Below are 25,331 nucleotides of genomic sequence, written 5' to 3' on the forward strand. Positions count from 1 at the left end.
ACAACACCTGTGCTAACTGTCTGTCTCTGATTTTTCTGCTTCCCACCTTTGTGCATTTGCTTTATGTGGTGTATGTTCTACTTCCTCATGCAATCTGGATTGTATTTCACATCCTATGTTCCACTGAAAGCCTAATATCTCCAAGGGACAAGCGAAGAGGAAATAGTCCGGGATCCCTGGTGAAACTTAAGCTGTGTGAATCCATGCCCCTGTATTCATGCTTTCATTTCCTCTGTGTGAGTGCAGAAGATCCTGTAAGCAAAACCAACATCTACAGCTCAGGAGAGTAGTTGCAATAGTGTTCTGCTCCCCAAACCTGCATACCTTGCTGTTTTGTAGATGACTAGCAGCTGTGAGGAGATGGAGGAGCTTGTACAGTTATCTTAAGAGCTCTGAGCTTAAACATAATGATCTTAAAAAGGCTTTTGATTTTAGGAAAATTTAAGTTGATTTTTCCTGTGGAGAGGAAAATATTCTTCTCATTCAACCAAACACTCACAGATAAAGCTGAACCTTCTACTTTGAAATGTGGAGGTTTCTTCATGTAATTATTTAAACAATATTTTTAATTTTATGCAAGGTATTCCTTCTTTTTTTTTTTTAAATTAGTCTCAAAAATTTCTTACCTGCCTTAGACAGAAGAGCCAATGGAGTGGGTTTTATCCTAAGAAGTATTCAACTACAGTGGCCTGAGCCGATGGTGCCGATACCACCAGCAGAAAAGTGGTCTAATAAATGCAGAATGTTATGGCATAAGCAGAGACAGTGATGCTCAGATGTGACCCAAGTGCCAAGTTTTATTTTGGTGGAAACCTTGTTGTTGTGAAGAAACTTCAGAAAAAAAGATTAGAACAAAATATTCCCCTCTTCTTAAATGCTGAGGATTTGATGGGCTAAGAAAAGCTATTAATTGCTTAACATGTTTACAAAGGGAAATGACTTGACAGACACTTTAGAAAACAAAACAAAAAAAAGAAGTATGAATCTATCCTTGCACTGAGCTTGGCATTAAGGATGTATGTCTGCATTTGCTGCAGCAGTTGGTACTTGACAATGTTAACAAATTTTGTTCATATAATTTTCCTAGCAGAATCTAATGGTTCTCATCATGAATCTTTAAAAGGAAGATGTTCTTATTAAGACTCAGCTATATGAAACTTATTTTTCTCTGCCAACCTGAAAGAAGTGTTTCCAGTTTTTCAGGAAAGAGATCCTGTCAACTATATTACAAGGACAGATCCTCAACCGAGTTAAACAAGAATAGAGTTATCCTAAATTACATGCACAAGAGTTTATAAAAAAATGTGACAGAGTACTTTGTACCAGGTTTCTGGAAAAAATATTAAGGAGAGCCTTGGTAAATGTGAGAAAGAGCTGTCTTCACAAGTTTTTTCTGAGAGCATGAACTAACCTTTGGCTTATTCAAATTGTTATTTGACCTGAGTGTGGAAAGGCTGATCCTACAAAACCAGGTTAGAATGGGAGCCTTGTTTTTGTGTGAGGAAGAGACAGATGTTTGACATCTGTTCAATCAGGGCTTAACATATCTGAACTTAAAAAAATAGGAGAATCCCAATTTAGTACCTGTATTTTTTTATGATACTCTAACCCAGGAGTGATTATAGTACACACTATGCACAGCCATGTGCAATTACTACATTTTACTGAAAAATTAGCAGTTTTTTGTCCTTTTTATCCCTATGAATACTACTGCTTGTTTTAAATGATAGATCATGGCAATAAAAGCAAAATCCATCATAATATCAGTATTGTACTAATTGCCAAGTGAAACAATTTGAGCAAGCAAATCCACCAAATTGTACATAGAAGATAATTTCAATAAGATGTATCACTGCTAGAAGCTGAACCACTGAGAAGAAAATCCTTATGATGTTAGGTTTAAGATGTAGTTCTTGTGGTTACTTTTCATACAGTTTTTAGCTATAGCAATGTTTAAAACCAACAATTTCCATCCTTAAGGATTTGCATTCCTTTGTTTTAGGTCCTGCTCAAAGATGACAGGCAGCTTTTGCCTTAAAGGACAAACAATAGAAAAATTCTGTAGTCCTCTGGTATGAGTTTATTTCCTGTCTTCCAGGTTGCAGTGAAATACATATAAATAACAAATGTACCCAGTCTGTTCTTTCACTAGAGTGTTTTGGAAAGAGTTGTTTGCTATTCAATAAAATGTTAGTGCTAGATCTGTGTATATTATAACCTTGAATGTCACAATTGCTCATTTTTTTGTGAAGCAGAGACTTCTTTAGCACCATGATGAGCAATAAACACTAGTCTTCACCTCTTCCCAGAGAGGTTATTGGAATCTATCTGAAATGTCTTGTGTGTGACCCAATAAGACATGCCCCAGTGTCTCACTTTTATTTTAGGGACTTGCAGTACTGTGCAACAGTGCCAGACCAGCCCCTTATGTCCGGTTTAGCAACATCTCCAGCTGATAAGTCATACAGAAAGTACCATGTTTTCTAGGATGTCATATGAAGAATGCCAGCTGCTTCAGGCTTTATTCTTGCCTGAGTGTGCATTTAAGTGAACATCTATTGGTGCACCTGGCACTAGAGGGCAGGGTACACCAGTCTTTTAGAGGAGGGAGAAGCTGCCCTCCTCTAAAAGTTCTAGGCATGTAAGAAAGCACATTTGATACACCTGAGTTGGCAACACTGACATTGCCTGTGACTGGTACTATCATAATTAATTCCAAAGACCCAGAATGCAGATTCAGCAGGCACAAAACCAAAGGGCAAATGGGCTGTCTGAGCCTGGTGTTCCTGTATTTCAGCTTCAGACAGAAAGATCTGGTGCACTCATTGGGCTTAATAATACAGATCTAGGGAATTTAGAAGGGAGGGGGCCAGTGTAAGGGTAAAAGCATTATGTTTATTTGTAGCAGCTCTGTTGTATCATTTTCTATTGCAGTGCATTAGTGCAGTGTTAAATAAAATCTGCTTATTTAAAATCCTTTTAAATAGTGTTTAAATATTTCCTGCTGATACAATCTGCTAAAGTAGTTATCCTTGCTGCAGATTTCAGTTAACCTTGTCGCAGATATTAAGCCTGAAGCTACACAGACTTTTAGGGACCTTGATTATAGAGCAAAACCTAATGGTGTCATTATAAAACCACAGCTGGACAAGCTTCTGGAGTCCTTGTCCTTTGATCAGATTTGGGTAACATAGCAAGCCAGGAGAGAACTCACGCTAACCCTGCTGGAATTGCTGAGCTCTCAGGTTGCTTGAGTACCACTTTCTAAAAATTAAAATGCAACACATGTTATAAAATGAGAGCAGTTGGTACCTTCCAGTCTTTCGTATGTACCAAAGAGAACTGGAGCAAAATAGCTTCTCCAGAGCTAATAGCTTTAGAACAGAGAGAGTATTTTTTTTCTCTCCTTTCCCTTCTTGCATATAAGAATTATTTTGACTGTGGGCTATGTTTTTTTAAACCACAAGAAGAAAAACATTGATTTCCAGGCTTGTCTGAATTCCGTGACAAGAAACAAAACCCCTAAAATCACTAAAAAAATGTAAAACACCCAGACTATTTTGTCCTGTGATATTACTCCAAAACTATTTGTCAGAATTAGATGTATGTAGGCTTTTTGTCCTATATTTTCTCCTTTACGGTTATGTAGATTGGTTAGCAGACTTAAAGATTCTGAGATTTCTTCAAAAGACAGTGGTCTACTGAGGAAGACAGATTTACATCAAGAGTTCATTGAGTTCAATTTGTAAAATGTGAATTTACAATTTTAAGCCTTACAGCCTTTTTTTAATCAACCAGCAGAGCTTACTGTCCACGCATTATTGTCTTGCAGGTGGTCTCCACTGGCATGTGGATTTGTAGGTCTTCTCCAAGACATCCACTCTGCAGTTAGATAGCAGCTAAGTCTTATTTTGCCACGTTCTGAGATCAGTTTGTTGTAATGTTGCCTGTGCGAACCTTTCTTGGGCAAACTGGCTGAATCTTGTCTACCTTGCTCTTGCGTCTTTTGAAGTGTGTAACCTGTTTTATCTGCATTTTGTCTTTCATCAGCGAGAACTTCATATAAAGTGATATAGTTTCTCTTTGTGAGCTGTTGTGTCATGGTGACCACTGTTTGTTACTAAACACTGAGAGATCTCCTAAGATTTCTAAGAACTAGGATATGCTTTCTTGGCCATGTTGAGCTCACAGGCTGAAATACTTTTTGTGGGATCTTATTTTCAGCAGTATGCCTGGTAATTGTGGTTTGCCTGAAGCTAGTAAGGCAAAATGGTGGATTCTGTTCTGGTTTTAATTTCGCTGATAAAACAGACAAGATTTTATTCAGTCACACCTTTGTTAACATCAGAAACTGTGCAAGATTTTACGTTCAAATTATAAGCAATGTATTTATGGATCAAGAAAAGCATCTTCACTTTTCTAAAGGTTTTTTTTTTGCCAGGATCATTTTGAGATACTTGGTAAATGATTTATGCTTCCTTTCAGGTTATGCTGGACTCAGGCAGATAGAGATATGACACCTCTTGCACAGATGGACTAGGGCTAAACCTGCTACTTGAGTTTGAATCTCTTGGTATCCTGAAGACATACCTCACATAGCTCTAACTTAGTAGGCTTTGATAGAGTGAGGCTGCCTTCTTCATATTGCCAGCTGCATAATGAAGCTTCTCTCTGAGTTTTTCCTTATGCCCTGGAAAACACACTCATATTTCTGCTTACTAATTTAGGTCTCCCAAACTGCTGAACGCTTAATGTATATTTAATTTAAAATAGATACTTTATTCCATGCTGCTATAACAAATAGTGTTGGTTTATCAGCTGTGATAATATTTTGACAGAGCAGTACACGAATTTTTCTTTGGCTAATGCTAGACACAGACCCTCCTCTCTATACCCTATATGTCTGAATATTCCTTTAACAGTCGTGGAATATTGATAAATGGTGACAGTGTAACCCCACAGTAACACCACAGCAGTACTTCTAGAGGGTTCCCAACCAAGGCTTCTCCTTTCCCTTGGTTTATTAAAAATGTGGCCATGGGGGTGTTCAGTCATTACTGACATATGTTCAGCATTTTATTTATTCAAAAAACCAAAGCTGTATCGAGACAAATTTATGGAAAGTGGAATGTTTTAATTTTGCATGTGTTTCAGACTTGTAATTTCAATAAATCTGAGAAACTTCCTTACAACTTGAGTTTCTAAAATGCTTCACCAAATAACGTAAGTCCAGACTTTCCTTAGTATTTTTCATCTTTCACAAGTCTTATGTGTGAACAATACAAGACTGAGTGTTACAAAGTCATAAAATAGTTGGATATAAGTTTGATTTTAAAAATATTTGATGGTTTGTATGACTGGAGGAGTATTCCTGTATTTTCAAAATCTGTTTCCCTATCCCCCTAAGTTATGTGGAAGCATAGATCTTGTCCCAGACAGCATGAAAGGCATTCTAGGATACTTCCTTTCCTGTTGAATCACTGCCAGAAATCTAACCTAGGTTTCTACATTGTTTATGTAAAGCTTAATGGACTTTTAGTCAGTACTGAACTCCATCATGCTTTTCACTAGTCGTCCGTGAAATATTGTCTTTTTATGACAATCTGTTTCTGATTGAAACATTTTTCACAAATTGTTGTTGGGCTTTGAAAGGTGATGGAGTTTTATAATTTTTCTTCCTTTGTTTTCTGTAGTTTTTATTTTATAAATACAGAGATACATTAAAGTGATGTGTTACCAGGAAATTAACCAATACACGGGAAAAAATATTTAAGTGAACATAAAGCTAATCAGGTAAGAAGAACACGAGATTAGCGTGCTTTAAGTAAGGCTTAGATTTATGATTTTAAGGTGAATGCAAAGGTGGATGATAAACATTGGTATTGTTTTTGTAAATGGCTACTTTGGACATACCATGTTCCTTGATTACCCAGGTACATTTGAGTCACATTTACAGTCTGCATATCTTAATTTTTTATTTTTTTTTGAATGTCTGGTTATCTTTAGGGCTTCATAAAGTTGTTCAGAGGTGACAACAGAATCTGGCTTATTAAGAGATTCTGGGTCGTCATTGCTTACCTATCCAGGAGCATTGGCTAAACTAGACGAGTTCATACAAAGGATGCATAAGTGAATTTTTCAGTCTATTCTAGGAGAAATGTTGAGAATTAAGGAAATTATCAATAATGAAAACAACCAATGTTGATAAAGTATGTCGATAACATCCTTTTGAAAGCTGAACTTTAACATTGGAGCTATTTATCACTTCATTTTAACAATTTCATTGTTATTTGTTTTCTGATAAAGGAACAAAAATTTAATTTGATTGGCAAGGATTTTTAAATGTTCTCATGAGCTGGCTTCCTAGCCTTTTCAACAGCTCAAGGGTAAGTTAGATTAAAAGTATTACATTTCAACTAATTTGTTTTGATTTTTTTTTATTTATTAAATCTTGGGATTTAATACCGTTGTTGCAATGTCATATAACAGTTTTTAAGCTGTTAAATTGTAGTAGGAATTAAAATACATGCACAGTTTAAGTCTTCCTTGTAAGTTTGCAGGCAGAGAAAAAGTACATAGAAAGTTTGTCAAGGAAAACTCAAAATCAAATGAGATACACTGAAGAAATAAAAAGATTAAATAAATAAGTAACTGATACCATAAAAAAAGAGGTACAAGTCTTAGTTTAACTATGAAAAGAAGTTGTGTGGCAAAGATTGAGGCAAAATAAATAAATGTTAGTTAGAACTAGAAAATAATTTAAAATATTTGCATGCAGGACAAAGGAAAATCCAGGTAGAAAAATAGACTAAGTTCAAAACAATTGAGAAAAATTAGAACGTAACTTCTTCACCAAAGAGCTTGTCCCTAGTGGTGCTTCTTTGGGATGTATATGAATCAACATTGTAGTTCTTCAGCCTGAGAACCAAAAAATATTAAAGCAGCTAGACTTAAATTATCACCAGGCAACAGAGTTCTTCTTAGAGGTAGAACTGCTGTGGAGGAAAGGCACAGGTTCAGCAAAATCTGTGACCTTTGTGTGCTATCATAAAAATTCTGGTCACAACAGGTATTTAGAGGCTTCAGCATAGAAGCTGAAGATGTGAACGGACACAGAGATTAGTGTATTTCCCCAGGAGGTCCAGCTAGAGGGGCAATATATCATGTTAACTGTGAATCATGGAATCAGAGAATTATAAAATGGCCTGGGTTGGAAGGGACCTTAAAGATCATCTAGTTCCAAACCCACTGCCCTGGACAGGGACACCTACTAGACCAGGTTTCTCAAAGCCCCATCCACCCTGTCCTTGAACACTTCCAGGGATGAGCATCCACAAGTTCTCTGGGCAGTCTGTTCCAGTGCCTCACCACCCTTATTGTAAAGAATTTTTTCCTAATATCTAATCTAAACCTACTCTCCTTCAGTTTACAGCCATTCCCCCTTGTCCCATCATTACATGCTCTTGTAAAAAGTCCCTCTCCATCTTTCTTGTAGTTTGCCTTCAGGTACTGGAAGTCCACAATTAAGTCACCCTGAAGTCTTCTCTTTTCCAGGCTGGACAATCCCAGTTCTCTTAGCCTCTCCTTGTAGGAGAGGTGCTCCATCCCTCTAATCAACTTGGTAACCCTCCTTTGGACTCACTCCAATCTATCTATGTTCTTCCTGTGCTGAGAAGTTTCAGTTGCAAGTCCTGTGTTCTCTTAGTTGTGTCCCTGAGTATCACAAGAAAATTCATAAAGGTGACACCCATAATGTGACATAAAGCAGACCCATACCCAGCAATGACTACTAATATAGTGTCTGTTACTTTTCTGCAAGAAAGAAATAGTGATTATAAAACCTAAACAGTGTAGCTGGAAAAAAAAAAATAAATAAAAATTTGTGAATCAGTGGGACTGAACAATATGCTATGTTCTACATAGACAAGACTGAGGGGGAAGAGGGTTGGGGTGAAATACGAAAACCTCTTAAGGGTTTGCCACTTGTGAATTATGCATCTCACTCGCACTAGTAGGTGTAAATGCATAATTCTAATCTGTTCTTATTACTTATTTATAGCACGCAGTAGAACATAAATTCTATGCCTCCTTTGTAGGGACTTACCATGCTAGTTAAGGTATGCAGATATTTCAGAGAGCCTACATAGACAACTTTCTTGGCATAGCATTCTGTTGCCAATTAAAGGGCATAAACTTCAAACAATAAATTTAGCCGGCTCTCCCCTTACCATTTACAGGAGGAATATGGACATGATGTAAGAAATAAGGTATAGGATCAACAGATAAAAGAAGAGCATTCATCTTGAAATAAACTACTCTGCATTATTATTATTTATGATAGTTACTAGTATTAATAAACCAAACGTTGGATAGAGGAAAAGCCTGCAACAACCGCTGAATTTATGAGACTGGGGACAGATGCATGCTCTTTCTGTTATATCACTGGCACTGATCGATTTGTATTTTTCCCTGATGATGGTTTATGCCATTATAACTGTTTGGTGGCTCCTTACTATTGACTTATGGTTACAAAACACTTCACAAACGAGAACAAGCCTCTGGACATTATATCCTAATCTGCACATCCTATAGATACACCGCAATACAGAGCAGCTGACTGCACCACCTGTGATCTGTGTACCCACAAACGTGATTTATTCTGGTAATCCCAGTTTAATGCATCACATCAGATTGTGGCAGTTATGTTATCTGATGACATTACTGACACTACATGACATAACTGAGTAGTGCAACATGTCAAGTTGAAAAAAACTTTGGGCTTTTCATTCTTTTGGTTTTGTTTTTGTATGCATGTGTTTTTGAAAATAAATATGAAGTGAGAAAACTTAAAAAAATCCAACCGAACAAACACCCCCCCCCCCAAAAAAAAACCCCAAACAAACCAATGAAAAAGACGACAAAAATGGGGAATGGAATCCAAATAATTTTCCCCAATCACACATTGACCATATTAATGACTCCGCATCTGGGGCTGATTGTTCTGGTAAGGAGAGAGGAGAGCACGTACAAGTACAGTATATTTTACTCTGCTGCTAATTCCGTGGTCAGCTGAAAACTAGCTCAGCTTTTGTAGTCTTGCAACAGATTTAACTTGCTGTAAATTGTTTTGTTTAGGATCAGTGCTCAGAAGCTGAGTCCTCCCACTATCCTTGTTCCAGCACTACAGTAATGTTTTGGCAAAACCCTTTATCCTCTGACTGTAATTCAGATATACAGAGCTGTTCTGGTCCTGGGAAGGTGATACTATCTCTTCTACAGAAACTATTAAATCACATGATGCCTTGCCTGGATGGTGAGAGTTGCTCTCTAATCATCCTGCATGCCTGGTACTATACAAAATGATGGAACAAGTTACCCACAGTGGATGTAAAATGCAGATATTGCTAAATAAAGCTCATAACCTATAAATCACTAATTCAATCAACCTATAGTTGATGGCAGTTCAAAGAGCCCTTGTCATAGTTTTCTTGTTTAGGTTCCAATTTCTAGTCTGATTGTGGCGTATCCAGCTTCTGCTTGTTTGATGGATTTCTTTTTGTTGAATATTTTGTTCATTAAAGCAATTGTTTTGGGGTTAAAATGGTATTTTGTGATTTAGTATGCATATTGAATTCTAATAAGAAAAATCTAGTAGTAACATTGTTTGATTTCTGTCAAAGAAAATATTTCTTTTTGAAATTAATTTCGTTAATCTCATCCCTCTTTTTCTTTCCTTGGTGGGAAAATTTAAGAAATAAAATACAGTGTTGAAGAGTTCTACATTGTCTCAGATACAAAGGGAGAAGTATAGAAATGTTGCAGGACTGTCCTACAGATTTGCAAATTACAGTGATGCTTATAAAAATAATTTTAAAAACATGATGTTGATACTTAATGTCTCTCCCCCCAAATTTGATTTATGAAAATAAGCCTGAATCTTCTTGGCAGCAGCAGTAGATGTTCCATGATTTTGGGTGGGGTGATTTTCTCTGAAAATTCCACTTTCTAAATTATTGCATGTCCTTTTTCCCACCCCCACTGCATTATTGAAAGGGAATTCCTGGGAACAGAGCACCCTAATTGCTTTTCTATGTAACACTTACTATCTTATACCCCTGTATGATGTGTCATCTTCTTTGTTTCCTTTTCTCAGGTTGTTTTTGCAGCCTCTCTTCCTAAGAGAGTGTATGTAAGCCTGTGCTATCGCACTGCTATTTTCCAGACAGACTTTATTTCTGCACTCTGTAATATATGCTATTCCAGATGAGACCACACTGTTGATTTATATAAAATGGATAGTAATAGTTGCTGTATTACTTACCATACGTTTGTATATAACTTCATATCTTACTGGCTTCTCTTGCCATAGCTTCACATTCATATGTGTTCTTCAATGGGTTGTAAAAGTGGCAGTCTGGCACCTCTTGAGGCCTGATACAATTACTTCAGCACCAAATGTTAGGTAGATCTGAATTTTGTTTCTCCCACTGCTGCAAGATTGGAATTACTTGGGATGTACTTCTGCTGGTGAGCCAAAGGGTCTTTGGTCATACTAATGTGAATCCAGAGTAGTTCCAGTTTTATAGAAGCAGGTATCTGAGATTCAAATTTGCAATGTATTTACCTGGTGCAAATATATTTTCCAGTTGTGAATATAAAGCTGAAGTAATACAGAGGTAAAATGTTTAAAACACGTTTTTTTTCCTTTTTCACTTTTTGGGCTAAACATTGACTAAGACATCATGGTTCCTATGATGTATACTGACAACTCCCCTCTATTGAAGCTGATAGAAATACAGTGACTGGATTGGAAGCATTCATGAATGGAAATTTTCATTTAACTCTTAGAATAGGGCTGCTTCATTCCATATGATGTGTAAAGCAATGAGAAAGAGAAAAGTAAAACTAAGATAGTGATACTATCCACAATTACTTCTCTTTGTGTGCCTGGTAAAAATTAATGTGCTCTGTCCTCTTTCTGCTTTCTCTCCCTCTGACCTTCAAACTCATTTTATTTGTCCAACTGTTATAATTGAAGTAAACTAGGGAGACAGTGAGTGGTTTTAATTCTAGTAAGCAAAGATATAACTTGGAAATTCATTAGGCTCATTTGATGATGAATGTTTTCACTGACTGACTGGCTTTTTGTTGTTTTGGCAGCAAGAGAAACATTTGAAAAAACCTCTGGTTGGTGAGACTTGTTCTCTCACCATCTGTATTTTTCGAATAGCGACTAATGATGATGAGTCGTGTTGGGGCATAATGGTGAGGAGGTTTCCAAGGAGCACTGTGATTCTTCTGTGGTCAGTGACATGATGTGTATATTTAGAGCCACACAAGGAATCAGGTAGATTAGTTGGTAGTAAAGTGCTAAGAGAAGTGTAAATGCTCTTCTCTGATGTTTTGGTTCTTCTTTTTCTTAATCATGTGATGTGGGGCACTCCACATGATTTGAGTTTTCTTCAGCTGAGCATCTTTAGGATTTCAAGATGGTGTGTCCTAACTGGAGAGTAAAAACAGTGTGAAAATGTACCCACAGCAGCTATCCCAGGGATGTGGCTTTAAAATAAAAGACTTAAATTCCAACTTTTGTAATGGGGTAGGAATAATAGTCGTGTTTAAATAAAAAGATGTGTATCTATCTAAGTTAAGATTAGAAATAAAATAGTTTTACTGAAATAAAAAGGGATAATGAAACACATTTATCAGGAATGGATGCTGATGTGGCCTGGTGAATTGGCCAGGATGAAACCTAACTTTTGAGGCATGAGTTTGGGCTCAAAGAAGTACAAGAGTTTGGGCCAATAAATAGCAGAAAGTTTTTCTATGCAACAGTTGAGGGTGTAAGAGAGCATAACCAAGAGACACTGTTATTAAATGTGGAAACAAACTTTATAATCTTTGCTGTTAAAACATAATTATATTTAAAAGCCTTAATGTACTTAGGAACTGCCCCTTTGCAAAAAGTGCCCCTTTTCCATAGTCCTACCACGTGCCTGTAAAATCTCTACTAATTGTTTGAATTCATTGCAAACTGAAATGATTAAAGATCCTTTTGTTTCGCATTTATGCCAAAGGGTTTTTCTTCTTGAATATAACTTTTTTATACAGTCTAACACATAACTATCATGTTTGCATGCTCCAATATGTTACATGGTTTTGTGCCGTGCTCTTTATTTCCTAAGATGGGACCTGGAAGTTTCCTGGATTTTTCTTGAGTGTAAAAGTCTCAAAAGGAATGAGGTGTTCATAGAATGGTCTGGGTTAGAAGGGACCCTAACGATCATCTAGTTCCAACCCCCTGCCATGGGCAGGGTCATGTTCCACTAGACCAGGTTGCTCAGAGCCCCATCCAACCTGGCCTTGAACACTTCCAGGGATGGAGCATCCACAGGTTCTCTGGGCAGTCTGTTCCAGTGCCTCACCACCCTCACAGTAAAGAATTTTTTCTTTTATGAGTAATTTGTAAAGCAAGAGATATTTACTGCTGAACGAATAGTTTCTAAAACACATCAGCATTTGCTGGCCAGCTAGAAGCCAAGTTTTTTTGTTCATTATGTCAGTCTTTGCTGGTTAGAGAGCAGAACAATAGCTTATGATGCTTCCTGAAAATAGTTATTTGAGACCCTGAGTTTATTTATTTCTCTTTTTTATTGGCCTTATTTTTAATGGCTTCACAAAATTCTTTTAATTGTTGCTCTGCAACATTACAGAATCACATAAGCATTCCTAATTATTAATTAATATCTGTTAGAATTTACTACTATCTTGGAAGATAATTGTTTTCTTCAATTAATGGTCCAGTTGCACATGTGAAAAGCCTTGCTAGTTTAGACAATTAAGTACACAAGCACACTGTTTTCTTTGGCTTGCCTGAGTTGCCTGAAGTACCTAAGTGGTGTCATTGTGACACCCTGATTCTTCTGAAATATTTTCAAGAGAATGTTGAGTATGGTGTGGGGTTTGCAGGAAATCTATGAAATGATCATCATGGCTAGGCTTCGCGAACGAAGATTTGGGAAGGCTCTATCCACATTTGCTACAGGCACGTTTGTGGCTTATGAGGCCAATACGTGACAGACATATCCGATTGCAAAAGGCACAGCAGAAAGACTCCTTAGATGGTGTATTCTGCAATACACGGTTCTTTCTGCGTTGCCTTTTTTCCTCGAGAGTGATCCTGCGTGTGTTCTCAAAGGAGACAGCTGCGTTATAGATGGTGTGTCTCCAGGCCTCCCGATTGGAGGCCAGAGTAGACCAGTTATGGTGATCAATATGGCCAAGGCTGAGATGTTGTTTCAGGGAGTCCTTTTATCTTTTCTTCGGGGCTCCTCTGTTGCAGCAGCCAGTGGCAAGTTCACCATAGAGCAGGATCTTAGGGAGGCGGTGGTCCTTCATCCTTGAGACGTGCCCTGCCCATCGCAGCTGCGTTCTCAGCAACATGGCCTCGATACTTGTGACAGCTGCTTGCTCTAAAACAGATGTGTTGGTCACATAGTCTGACCAGTGGATGTTTAGGATTGTGCGGAGGCAGCGTTGATGGAAGCGTTCTAGGAGAGCAACGTTGATGGAAGCGTTCTAGGAGAATGAAATGATGCAGCAATAGTATAATACCTTTCCAGAGAAAGGTATTATACATTAGTGATTGTTCTTTGAGAGTGATCAGTGCTTTATAAACAAAGCAAGCAGGATCTACTGTACTAAAAGTTAAATATGAGTTGTTGCTTGCTTTCAGAAAATGATGGAAGGCAGAGGACTGCTAATGGTGTCTGATGGAGCAAGCCTGATAATGTGATCTTGACACTTAGCATATGAATTAGATTTTTTTTTTTTTGGTGGTGCATAAAAATCAGAATGAGACGTTGTATTTGGTGATGGAGATTTATGGTCCCAAAGAGTTTATCTTCTAGTTAAATATTAAGTTACTGTGAGTTAACATAACAAATTCTGAGAAACAAGATGAGAGAACAGAGTAAGGATGTGAGTAATGAGCTGAAGTGTTCGTACAGTCTACCTGCATAAACTACGTGGTGATTGGAATTCTTTGGAAGTTTTTCATTTTCATACTCTCTCAGCAGGTTTTCTTGGTTGTGCTGCTAAAAATCTCTTGCTACAATGCTGCTGTGTTATTTTCTCTTGAATATAACAATGGGATAGCTATTGTCTCGATTATTTTCCTGAGAGAAACTATGTGGGGTTCCTTACGCAAGTCATGTGAGCACTCAGTAAGACAGGACGTTGCCATCTCTGACCCTTAAAATACTTGCCTGAAGTCAGGGAGAGTGGAAACAGGGTGGAAGAGGGGAGGAATTGCAGTAAACCTGAATATCAAATATGTTACATATAAATTAAAACACTGTAGATATTATTACTGTATTATTTTTGAACGGTGATGTACTCTGGTGACCTGATGGTAAGGCTCATATTTTGTTAAATCTCTAATTTCAGGTGTTGTTTTTATTTTTTTTTTTTTTTACTGTACTATGTTTTTCTCTCTATCTTAGTAACATCTCTCAAATTCCATGCTAAAAGTAGCACTGTAGTGTTGCATATTATCTTTCAATGACTACCCATTAAATTTGATCAAAGCAAAGTGAGTGTTCTTATTGACCACGCAAAGAGGGTCATTCTTTATTCTTTCTGTCTCATGCATTGATTGTTCTATCAGGACCTATGCTGATGATTATTAGCAACTAGGTAGATACCAACTACTATAGTTGGTTAGTGTGGGAAGTTCCACATCATATATGTAATAAATGTAGTGGTATGCAAATATTGATTTTAATGATAACTATAGTTAACAATTCTCCTGCTGACATGTGAGTTAGAAAATAATTTAGTTTATGTGTATTGCCTCTGAGGTCAAAGAGATGAAAAGGCAGGTTGATCCTTCCTCTCCCTCTGTGCTACCTTTTTCTTTGGGAAAAGCAGGATTTTACTTTAGTTTTTTTCCTTTGTTCTGTTTTTGACACAAAAATGCAGAATTATTTTTCTGTCTACCTACTACTTTAATAGGATGATTTGAGGGAATCCTTTACTCCTAAGAAAGTGTCTTTTTTCTTTGTCCTTTGGTGCTTTTGCCCTTCTGAGTCTAGAAATGAAAACAAGACCAAATCCTGAATTGTTTTTTTTTTCCTCAGTGAACTTCTATAATTTTTAAGTTTAGCTTTGTTTTGGTAAGAATTAAGTGGTTTCAGATAGTAGTTATTGGAATATTGAAATAAGAAACATTTGATCTTATTTTAAAGTAACTGAAGGAACTGGAATTGTGGAATAGATGGGAATATAGCCTGATCAAGAAAATTTGTAAGAAAAAATATTTCAGTTTTTTGCTGTAAGTTTAAAAGAAATAATTGTGTCCTTATTGGGCTCATTTTGTAAATTAAGATCAATAAAATCCTTCCAACCAACAGCATGGAATCAGTTGTAAAATAACATATAATTCATGCTCTATATTGTAAATTATAGTTTGTTTGACATTAATCACTGAGTTTTCCATGCATTGGGGTGCATTTTCTTGTAACGCATTTCCACATAATACTCGTGGATCCATTTCTAATGAGTTTGAGAGCGATCTGCTTTTCATGTCCACAGTTGCCTACATTTGATCTTATGCAAATCATGCAATCAAGCAAATGGAAAGCATTATTGCTAGAGGACCTTGACAAACAGTGGCTTTGTAGTTTTAAGAACCTCCTCCCTCCTCCTTCATATTCATGTTTGTATCTGTAGTTGTTTGAATCCAGTGATCCATTATGAAACACATTGAACTTTAAATAGGAAAATATCTGCCATATCAGATTGTGACAAATAATTGTATTGATTACAATGTAATATGATTTTATTGTTCAGTTTGTCAGTTTCTGGTTCTAACCTTTTAGAAATACTGCCTACACTTATTTGTTGGTTCATCCAAACCTTGCTGAAGTATGTGGAGAGATTTTAATGGTGGCAAAGCTCATGCTTTGAGTGGCATTGCTGAGACTCTAATTTCTTTGTTTTCTACTCCTGCTTCCACAAACATAATGTTTCTTTTTAGCCTTTTCCCACCTAATCTTTGAGATTCCATTGAAACTTTCTATTTGGCATTTAGTAGACAAAATACTTCAGTGTTATTGAATCAAGATGAGGAATAACAATTTTCTTTGGTCTTGTTGACATGTTGCTTTTTTCCCATATTTTATATTTTGACTCTTTTTTTTTTTTTTAGTCTCCTGTCTTTCCCTTCCCTCTCGGTGCATTTATCAGTTGATTCAAAAGGGTGTCACTGCTCATATGTGCTGTGCTTCCTTTTCTTGTTATTCTTGTTTTTTTTTAAACTCTACATGTTTACCTGTCTTGTCTTTTTTGCTTTATCCATTCCAGGGACTGACAGATACACATAGTAACTTATAGTCAATTGTTTTCTTCAGGGAGGGAAATGAAAAATGTTTCCACATTTCATTCTCTTAATCCCTGATGAAGTTCTCCCCTCTTCAAATTACACTAGGTATTTCCAGAAACTCTTATGTCTTCAAGTAGTTCCATCAACTACAGTGTGCATTAAGCTACCTTTTTAAAAAATAGTAGTTCTAGATGTGGAATTTTCCTTAAAGGAGAGGAAAATAACCCTCACCAACAAGGAAAAGAGTTATCCACCTCAAAGAAATAGAAAAGGAGACATCCACTTTTTCTCTTTGCTTTCTCTTGTGTTCACTCTGCTAAGTGAAGCCCCCTGGTACAGTTTCAGCTTAGAGAGAAGAATGCATATTCACTGTTTACAAGGTTAGCAATTAAATAGGTACCATGAATTGGTTTCAACTGTTTGTTTTAGGATTGCTAAAAGTAAAATCCTTCTGGTCACTTGTTTGCACACCCACAACATGAAGTATCTGATACCTATGTCACAGACTTTCAGCTCCATCTCTACTTTTTCTGGCTTCTCTGATGGTAGCTGCAAGGAATAAAGGGTCCAGGAAGCTGTACACTAATGAAGGCAATACAGTCGGTGCAGTATGTGGAGTTTACTTTCCCTGCTTGCTGAGCCAGCTTGAGCACCTGCTCTGGAGTGTGCTTTCCCCCTCTCACAGACATAAGCACTGCTTAACCCTGGTAGAATCAGTCCCATTATGTTGATTAAACATGTCGCTGTGTTACAGGCATTCAATTGATGATTTTTTTAGCTACAGCATTTTTTTTTAACTCACACTTTGCCATGTGCTCCATAGAACGATACCACTGAGTGATACGGTATTTTCAATACAAATGCACAAGTTCATTCTCTCCTCACACAGAATGGAGCAAATCAGAAGAAATTCTGTTGCAGCAGGGACTGGAGTCATTATATGAGGTGAAAACTAATGGGAGAGAAGTTGGGTCTACAACATCTCTGCTTTGATGATGTGTTTGTTATTCAATTGCAGTTTTTGAATTTGTGCTCACAAATATTTTTATACAAAATTACAGTTTGCTACTACCTGGCTCTGAAGACACTACCATTTGTTATGTCTTGCAAAAACCCAGAATTTTTCTGGCATACTGAAAAATATGTCTGTAGCATAAGCATTTTACTTGTATATCTTATACTGTTGCCAAAACCTCAGTTGTAAATTCCTTTTTAAAGGATTTGCTTATTAAAGTATGTGATTTGTATTTTAATAAAAAAAATGAAAAATATTCGAAAATTAGGTCTGTATTACTGTCATACAATAATTTTTCTGTCAAATGTTCCTTTATTAGTATAGGGAAGTGTATATGATGCTAAAGATCTTTTAGAGTAGCAAAAATGTTACATTTTGTTCACCATTTTCTGCAGTAATTGAAACTCAGGATAGCTTCATAATAAATAAACATTGAACAGTTTTTTTGCTATAGCATTAGACAGGTTGTCTTTACTGAAATATATTTTACAGTTGTTTGGTGTTTGTACAGCTGAAGACGAACAGGCAAAGAGAGAACAGACCAGTATGAGTGGTGGCAACAAGGAGCTTCCTTTGTGTTCATGCTTATAGTGAAATTTGTGTGGCATGAATCATTGTATGTATCGATGCTTGACATTCATGTATCATACAGCACATTAAAAAAAAAATATAATCCAGCTGTGTTAATGAATCTGCACTTGTTTTTCTCATTAATTTGATTTGATTTAATCAGCTTGAAGGTGTTCATTTGCCACTCTAGTGAATTGATGTAGTTTGTAGCATCTAAGAAGCTAACACGTTTTGGGGGTTTTTTTGTTTGGGTGATATACATTCTAGTGTAAATGGTGTACAATGGAGTCACCTCAACCAAAGCACACCCCACAGATCTATTAGGAGTCAAAATTTGCATTTATTTGCTATTAAAGAACCAGTACCTATTCACTCCTCTGGGACAAACCTGAAGCATTTGAGATACAGGTTGCCCTTCCTCTTGATTTTCTGAATTCACTACTGCTGATGCCTAAAATCTCTCTGACACACACTACTGTCCGAAAAAAAGAAAAACAAGGTAAAATTAGTATACAAAGTAAATTCATATTATTTTTTGTCCTAGATTTAGCAGTTTTTACGCCATACCAGTTTCTGCTCACTGCCTGCACGCTTGCTGGCTGTACAAACAGTTCCCAGGTCACCTTGTTTACAGCACAGCTGCCACCATCTCATGTAGATGCCCCGATCCTGACGGCTTTGGATTCTAGAACGATATACGTACAGTAAGTAAGGATTTCTTCTTTCCTGACAACACAATAGTGCATCAGTTTATTCAAGAATTCCAGTGAGTTCAATCAGGGGAAGAGTTTGTGACATAAAATTAAATTTATTATGATTAAATGCATAGAAGTGATTAGTTTAGTGGTTCTGTGAACCTTCTGATTATCACTTGCCAACTTAATTTCCATTTTGTCTTTACGCAATCAGTATAACCTACATATGGGCATAGACTCTGCAAACTTCAGTGCAGGAAGTGTTCTGGTGATATGCCCGTTTGTAGCCCTTGCTTTGTGTGTTACTGTAATCATTTATCTATTGAGTGCAAATACAGCATTAAAGGTATGGCTTAGATTTATTTTTATGGTTGAGGGATTTATTTTGAGAATTTGAAAACACAGCCATGCAAAGTCACCTAAACAAAGCCTTACCTTTTTCAGTATGGTCTAAATCTTTATTTGGACTGGTCTTAATCACATTTTGCTTTTATTTGCAGATGGAAAGAACCAGTAGAAGTAAATGGAATCCTAGATCGCTATATAATTTATATTGCCAACAATGAGCAGAATTTTACAAAGTGGAATGTAATCTATAACAGCACAGAACCTTTTCTGGATTTTACTATTCCGCAGCTTTCCCCGGGTACTGAATACCTCATAAAACTAGCTGTAAGTTTTAAAGATGTGTAGTAGAGGTATAAAATGGTGAAAATGATTGTGATTTTGTTAGCATCTTAATATTTAATGGTTCATGTGTCCACTTTGTTTAACCTCTTCTTTCTGAAGCTAAGGTGGATGAGCCATCCTGAACAAAAGTAGGTTTTTTGTTTCAAAACAGGCCCTCAAAACTATGCATGTAATTTTAATACAGGTTTTCTTCAAGGATAAGTTGGATGATAACTAATAAATAATTGACTAGAAATATATAAAATGCTTTAAAAATATCTCCTGGACCCAACTTACAAGAAAACATTGAATGTATTTAAAAATATTAACCTTTCATATTTTGTGCAATGTTATTTTGTTCTTCATAAAATCTGTATATAGAAGGAAATAGCAGAGAGGAAGAGTTCAGTGTGAAGTAGCTTTTTGTTTATTCAAAACATTTTAAGAGACATTAGTGTTTTCTTTGCGTTTCATTATCATTGGTTTTATTTTGTGATGAAATAGAACAGCTTCAGCTCAATAGCAAACCTGAAAATATGTGAATAAAAGCAGGGGATTGTCTCTTGTTTAGGCACACTTCATTTTATAACAATACCTATATAAGGATATTTGCTTTGATAAATGCCATAGAAAAATATTCTGCTCTTGATTATGAATAAATTTACATTTATGTAGACTGGATATGCATTCATTTTTTCTTAACATGCTCTTGAATGTTCTAAATATTATACCACAAAAAATAAACTACCTTCAGGTAATGATAAGGATCTGACTTGAACCTGAAAAAACAAGAATATTCAGTCTAATTAAAGCTTAGATTCATGCTGAAATTAATTCATTTGTGCCTAGATATTTCAGCATAGCAAATTGTAGAGCATATAAAATAGCACCATGTCCAAAACTAAGGCAGTACTTCAACAAGCATTTTATGCCTTTATAAAAAAGGAGAATTATCAAAAGAATTTGTGCTGTCCTTCACTGTGCCACAGCTCTTCTCTGCTAGTGCCCAGCTTCTGTGCATGGGGGCACAAGGAGAGAGGCTCATGGAAGAATTAACAGCTATAATCTGGAGAGCAACTGGAACTGCTTCTTTTGGTGCCTCTGCCTTGGGATATGGGAGGAAGTGTTGTGTGGACATTGTTTTTGCTTCATCAATGTCCATAGCTTTCCTAGAAGTTACTGAATAAATTTTTAGGAATCTTTGATCTCTATATTTTATTTCTCATTTCTTCTTTTTTTTTTTTTCCCTTAGTATTTGCATTTAATCAGTTGTAACCAGAAAGTAAGAAAAGATAATTTCTTTTAGTGACAAAGATAACCAGGTTTACTTGGATAAAATGCAATGACCTCTGATAGACGGGTTAGAAGATCTAAATGTCCTTGCAGGTTTGAAAATGATGAGTCCAAAACCTCATGAAAAGGCCAATATCTTTGTGATGTGATAGCTTTTTTAAAACATTTGGATCTATTGTATATAGAACTTGTTAGACTAGTTTGAGAAAAATGTAATATTACAGTTTTGCAAGTTATGAAGCTTAAACATGGCCAAATGTTACTTGTATACTTTATGAAAGGAAAAAAAAACAAGCAAAAAACCACCATCAAAAACCAAACACCCAAAATCCAAATCAAGCATACATAGCTGAAAAAAAATTGAAATATTTAGTATTTCATATATAAGTTAACTGAAATTCAATAAAAATTTTAAATTAAAAATAAAAAATAGCAACAGTCATCAATGGCTACTTAACTAAATGATTCCTTTTTTTTGTTAGCACAAAATGTTTCTATCAGCTAGAATCCTTTCCTTTTTTCATAGGTAATATTAATTTTGTTTTGCATCCGTTCAAAAACTGGTTTTGGTTTATGTGGGAAATTGAATTATCAAAAGTTGCATATTGAACGCGGGAATCAGGAGCCTCATCAACACCTCACAGGCTGCTGGCTCTAACTTCTGTATGACAGGTTAATATAAGTTCATTAAATAAAGTTAACAAAATGTTTGTCTTTGTATGCTGTTACCAGCTTTCAGAATTGATTACTGCCATTTATTATTTAGCAATTGTATTCATAAATGAGTGTAACAGCTTTTGTAAGCAAATCTAATGCTTCTTTCCAAAAGTCAGCCAAGGAGACTTAAGGTCATGTCTTCATGGACTAGTGCAAAGGAACTTGTTTTTGTTGGATGGGTGTGAGCCAAGCCAGTCTGAAAGCAAATGGAAAGCTGAAAGGCTACCTTTAGTAGCCAAGGTGTCACATGCATTTGTATGACTTGAGTGCTTTAGTGATTACCCTGTTAAGCTGATATCTCCTCAGGACTGTGTTGTGTGGGTAAGCTAGCTCAGGTGCCACGTGGAGCATCGTTGTATGATGTCATTTTAGGTGGTTTGTTTGTCCTTTGCCTGCCTAGTTGCTTTGGTATTTTGGCAAATTTTACCTGAAATCTGTATCTCAGTGAAGTTCAGAATGACACAATGGGACTTGATCTAGGTGTAGAATTTCGTGGCTTTGAGCATCACTGGATGTGATTGCCAGAGTCCCAATGATGTCCAGTCCTTTTGGATACACTGATCCAAAATCCACCTGTTTACAAAGCAGAAGAACCATAAACTTCATGTCCCAGCAAATTTCAGGATACAAAAATTGAACTCCATGACATTCAAGAAATAAATGAATGGGAAGGCTGCTGTTACCAAGCCCTTAAAAGAAAAAGCCCTCCACTGCTGAAGTAGACCTGGTGGAACTTAGCAAGGCAGTAAGGAATGTACAAGGAAGAGGCCTTCCAGAACTGGCCTTTTTGGCTTCTTCATAAGCCAGTAGAAGGGAAATAATTCAAAGATTACTCTACCTTTACTGGAAGAATAATTTTATTAAATATTTCCTTATCAAAATGCTAATAGTTACCTCAGCATCCCTCTAAGCTGACTCTATTTTTTGGGGTTTGTGTTTTGTTTTGTTGTTGTTTTTTGTTTGTTTGGTTTTTTGTTTTGTTTTGTTTTTTGTTTTGGTTTTTTTTAAACTATCATCTTTAAAATAAAGGCCATTTTTTTGATATTCCCAAAATTGAGGTTTCCTTCTTTCGTCTTTATTCGGTAGTTCAGACTGAACACAGGGAGTCATTCCTTAGTTATGTTGTGAGTGCAATTTCCAGTGAAATCCAAATAAACTTTGTGTATAAAATAGTTCCTCATTTACAAACAGTACTTATTTTTACCCATGGTGTCAGTACAAACTCTTGGAGGAGGTAGGAAATATGTTGACTGCTCTCTGATTTGAAACACAATGGGAAATGGGAAGTTGAAGGCAATCCTTTCAAATAAAATATACTAGATTAAGAGAAACATTTTTTTTCTGGAGATCTGGTCAGCAAGGTTATTTTTCCTTTGTGTGCTGATGATCCACAGCGGGCTACTTGTCCACTTCAGCACATGAGCAACTCTGGAAAACACAGGTGGTCCCATAAATGTTATTTATGTCCAAATATGTCTCTATGTCTGAATCTGAATCTTTGTCAAATTCAAGTTTTGATTTATTTTACTGTTAAATAGTAAAACAAAAATAAATAGTAAACTAACACAAAAATCTTTAAATCCAGTACAGTTATTGCTAGTGCAAGTAATTGGCAAACCAGCACATGTAAAGACCATAGCTGTGTGCATGTAAAACTTTAAAAGCTTTATGGGGTGATATGCACATGTCCTTGCATATTGTATTATTTCATAATTGAGTGAAATACAAAAATAATGTGGTTAATAATTTGTTCTCTGGTAACTGAAATACAAATTATTTTACTTTATTTTCCATCAACATGTAATAATAACTGGTACATACTGGTTTATAATAGAGTGAGAGAATTTTTTCACTATTTTAATCTTCATCTGCTATTGTGAAGTGCGGCACTCTCTGAATGGCCTTGCAATTTTTAAGTGCCTCGCAAGTTGGTCAGTATATTCTGTGTCTGGAACTTGTGAGAGCTTTTCAGTCATTTACTGGAGAGTTTTGTACTGTAAATAATATATATTGCACTAAAGTTATCTTTAACTGTGGCTGCAAAAGCAGTGGAAATCCGATTATTTATGAGTCACATTTAAATGGAAAATGCTGCAAGTCAAATAGTACAATATTTAAGCTATATTATACCTAAAACCAAAGTATTGTGAGTTATATTACATCTTTGTGTTATTTAAAAGAAGAAAAAAAATCTATGCTAAGAAAAGTATCTTTTATGAAAATGATAGACTTACTAAGTTTCGATATGTAAGAGCAATAAAACTTTAGCAACAGAAAAATTGCTAAAATTATTGATACTACACTGGAATATGTTTATTTGTTTTGATTAATATTTTAAGGCTTGCACGGGAGGTGGATGTTCCATAAGCGATGCTAGCACAGCTATAACAGATGAGAGTACACCAGAAGGTGTTCCTGCTCCAAAAGCCCAGTCATATTCATCTGACTCCTTCAACATCTCATGGACTAAGCCTGAGTATCCGAATGGTAAGTGAACTCTTTTAGCCTCAAGTTAAAAAGATGATTAGTAAAGGTAAATTAATATTCTAAATGGCAGCTTATATGTGGTGCTTAATTTTTAATGATCATTTTAGCACATAAAATACCTGAGATAGTATCATTGTCTGCAGCTGGGAGATTGTGGTTTTCAGCCTATCGTGCTGTTTCAGTGGCTCAAAAGTGCTCCCTTTTGATAGTTCTTGTGTACTGCATCTCATTGTTTAATGTTTTCCAGGACAACTGAGCTGAGGAATAGGCATTCCTGGAGAATATCAGTCTAGGATGTTAATTTCACCCTCCAATAAAACATTAATTTCTTTTACATTAATTGATTAATTTATTTGATGTTAATTGATATGTAATAATAATTAGATTTGTGTTCTGTGTAGTCATCATTTCCATGGCTGTGAAAGTTAAACAATATGCTTTCTTTTGTTTAGAAATGTTTTCCATCATGAAATATCCATCCGTAAAACTTTTGGACAAATTTTACATTTCTAATGAGATTGCACAGTATCGTTCACCTTGGAATTCACTCTGATTTTATTATCATGCATGTAACAGTTTAAATCACTGCAGACAATGCAATGTAGAAATCACTAAAGTATTAGAAATACTTTTCTTGAAATCACTAAAGTATTAGAAATACTTTTCTTCATTGGCTTATCATATTGATATATATCGTTTCTCCCAGTGGTTTTACATGAATTTCATTTTTGTCCTGCAAGTTTTTTCCTGCTTTCAATTGTACTAGAGCACATCCTACTTGTAAAATTTCCCTTAACACACTCTAAATGATTTCCACAAAACTGGTGATTGTAAAGCTACACATACATAATATTCTGTGAGCTCTTACAATAATTTTAGAAAAAAAAAATCACAGTATGTAATGTGTTAAATAATGTATTTGATAATTTATGTTTCATTCATTGGAAGTTGTTGTGGAAGATTTTGCCTCCTAGCCCCTTAGAAACTCCCTAACCCTGTTTCTAAAATCCCATCAGCATATGTGGCAAAGGCAAAGAGGCAGGAGAATGGGGAGGGGTACTGGATGGGAAGGGAGGAAATAGGGTAGGAAGGTCATGTATGTGACTTAGTGGATAAAGTCTAAATAATTTTCACTAAAATAGGCATATTTTGTAGTTCATCTCAGGACCTGATCCTGTTATCCTTGCATTGTGGAAAAAAAATCCAAATAGTTAGAGAATGGTTTAACTAATCAAATAAGTATAAATATATATATATATATGCATATCAACAGCACAAGATAAAGACCTATAGTTTAATAATTAAATTTCCACCAACTTCCTTTAAAACAACTAAAAGTTGGGATCCATGGCTAAATTTGGATGTTGTATCTTGTTAATGCACCATTTGCTATGTACAGCTTGGCTCTTCTTTTAAATATGGCGAACAGCTTGTTTGGAAACAACTGAGTGTGTTAGAGCACCCTCAGCAAGTTTGCAGACCTCACCAAGTTGGGCAGGGG

The 25,331-nt window shown here is 35.9% G+C and overlaps 1 protein-coding gene across 3 annotated transcripts in view; it reads left to right on the forward strand.

Annotated features, from left to right (window-relative positions):
• The window catches only part of USH2A (usherin), a 378,126-nt gene that overhangs the window by 169,874 nt on the left and 182,921 nt on the right, over positions 1–25,331 (forward strand). For all 3 annotated transcript variants that reach the window (XR_005562590.1, XM_039378797.1, XM_039378798.1), the window contains exons 33-35: positions 18,514–18,673; positions 19,165–19,336; positions 23,683–23,830. Coding sequence is in view for 2 of the 3 variants with exons in the window: in XM_039378797.1 (XP_039234731.1) it covers positions 18,514–18,673; positions 19,165–19,336; positions 23,683–23,830 (480 nt within the window). In the remaining variant the exon portion in view is untranslated. The remainder of the gene's footprint in view (positions 1–18,513; positions 18,674–19,164; positions 19,337–23,682; positions 23,831–25,331) is intronic.

This window comes from Pipra filicauda, unplaced genomic scaffold (genome assembly GCF_003945595.2).
Source record: "Pipra filicauda isolate LSUMZ 115617 unplaced genomic scaffold, ASM394559v2 scaffold147_size4022426_pilon, whole genome shotgun sequence".
NCBI lineage: Eukaryota > Metazoa > Chordata > Aves > Passeriformes > Pipridae > Pipra > Pipra filicauda.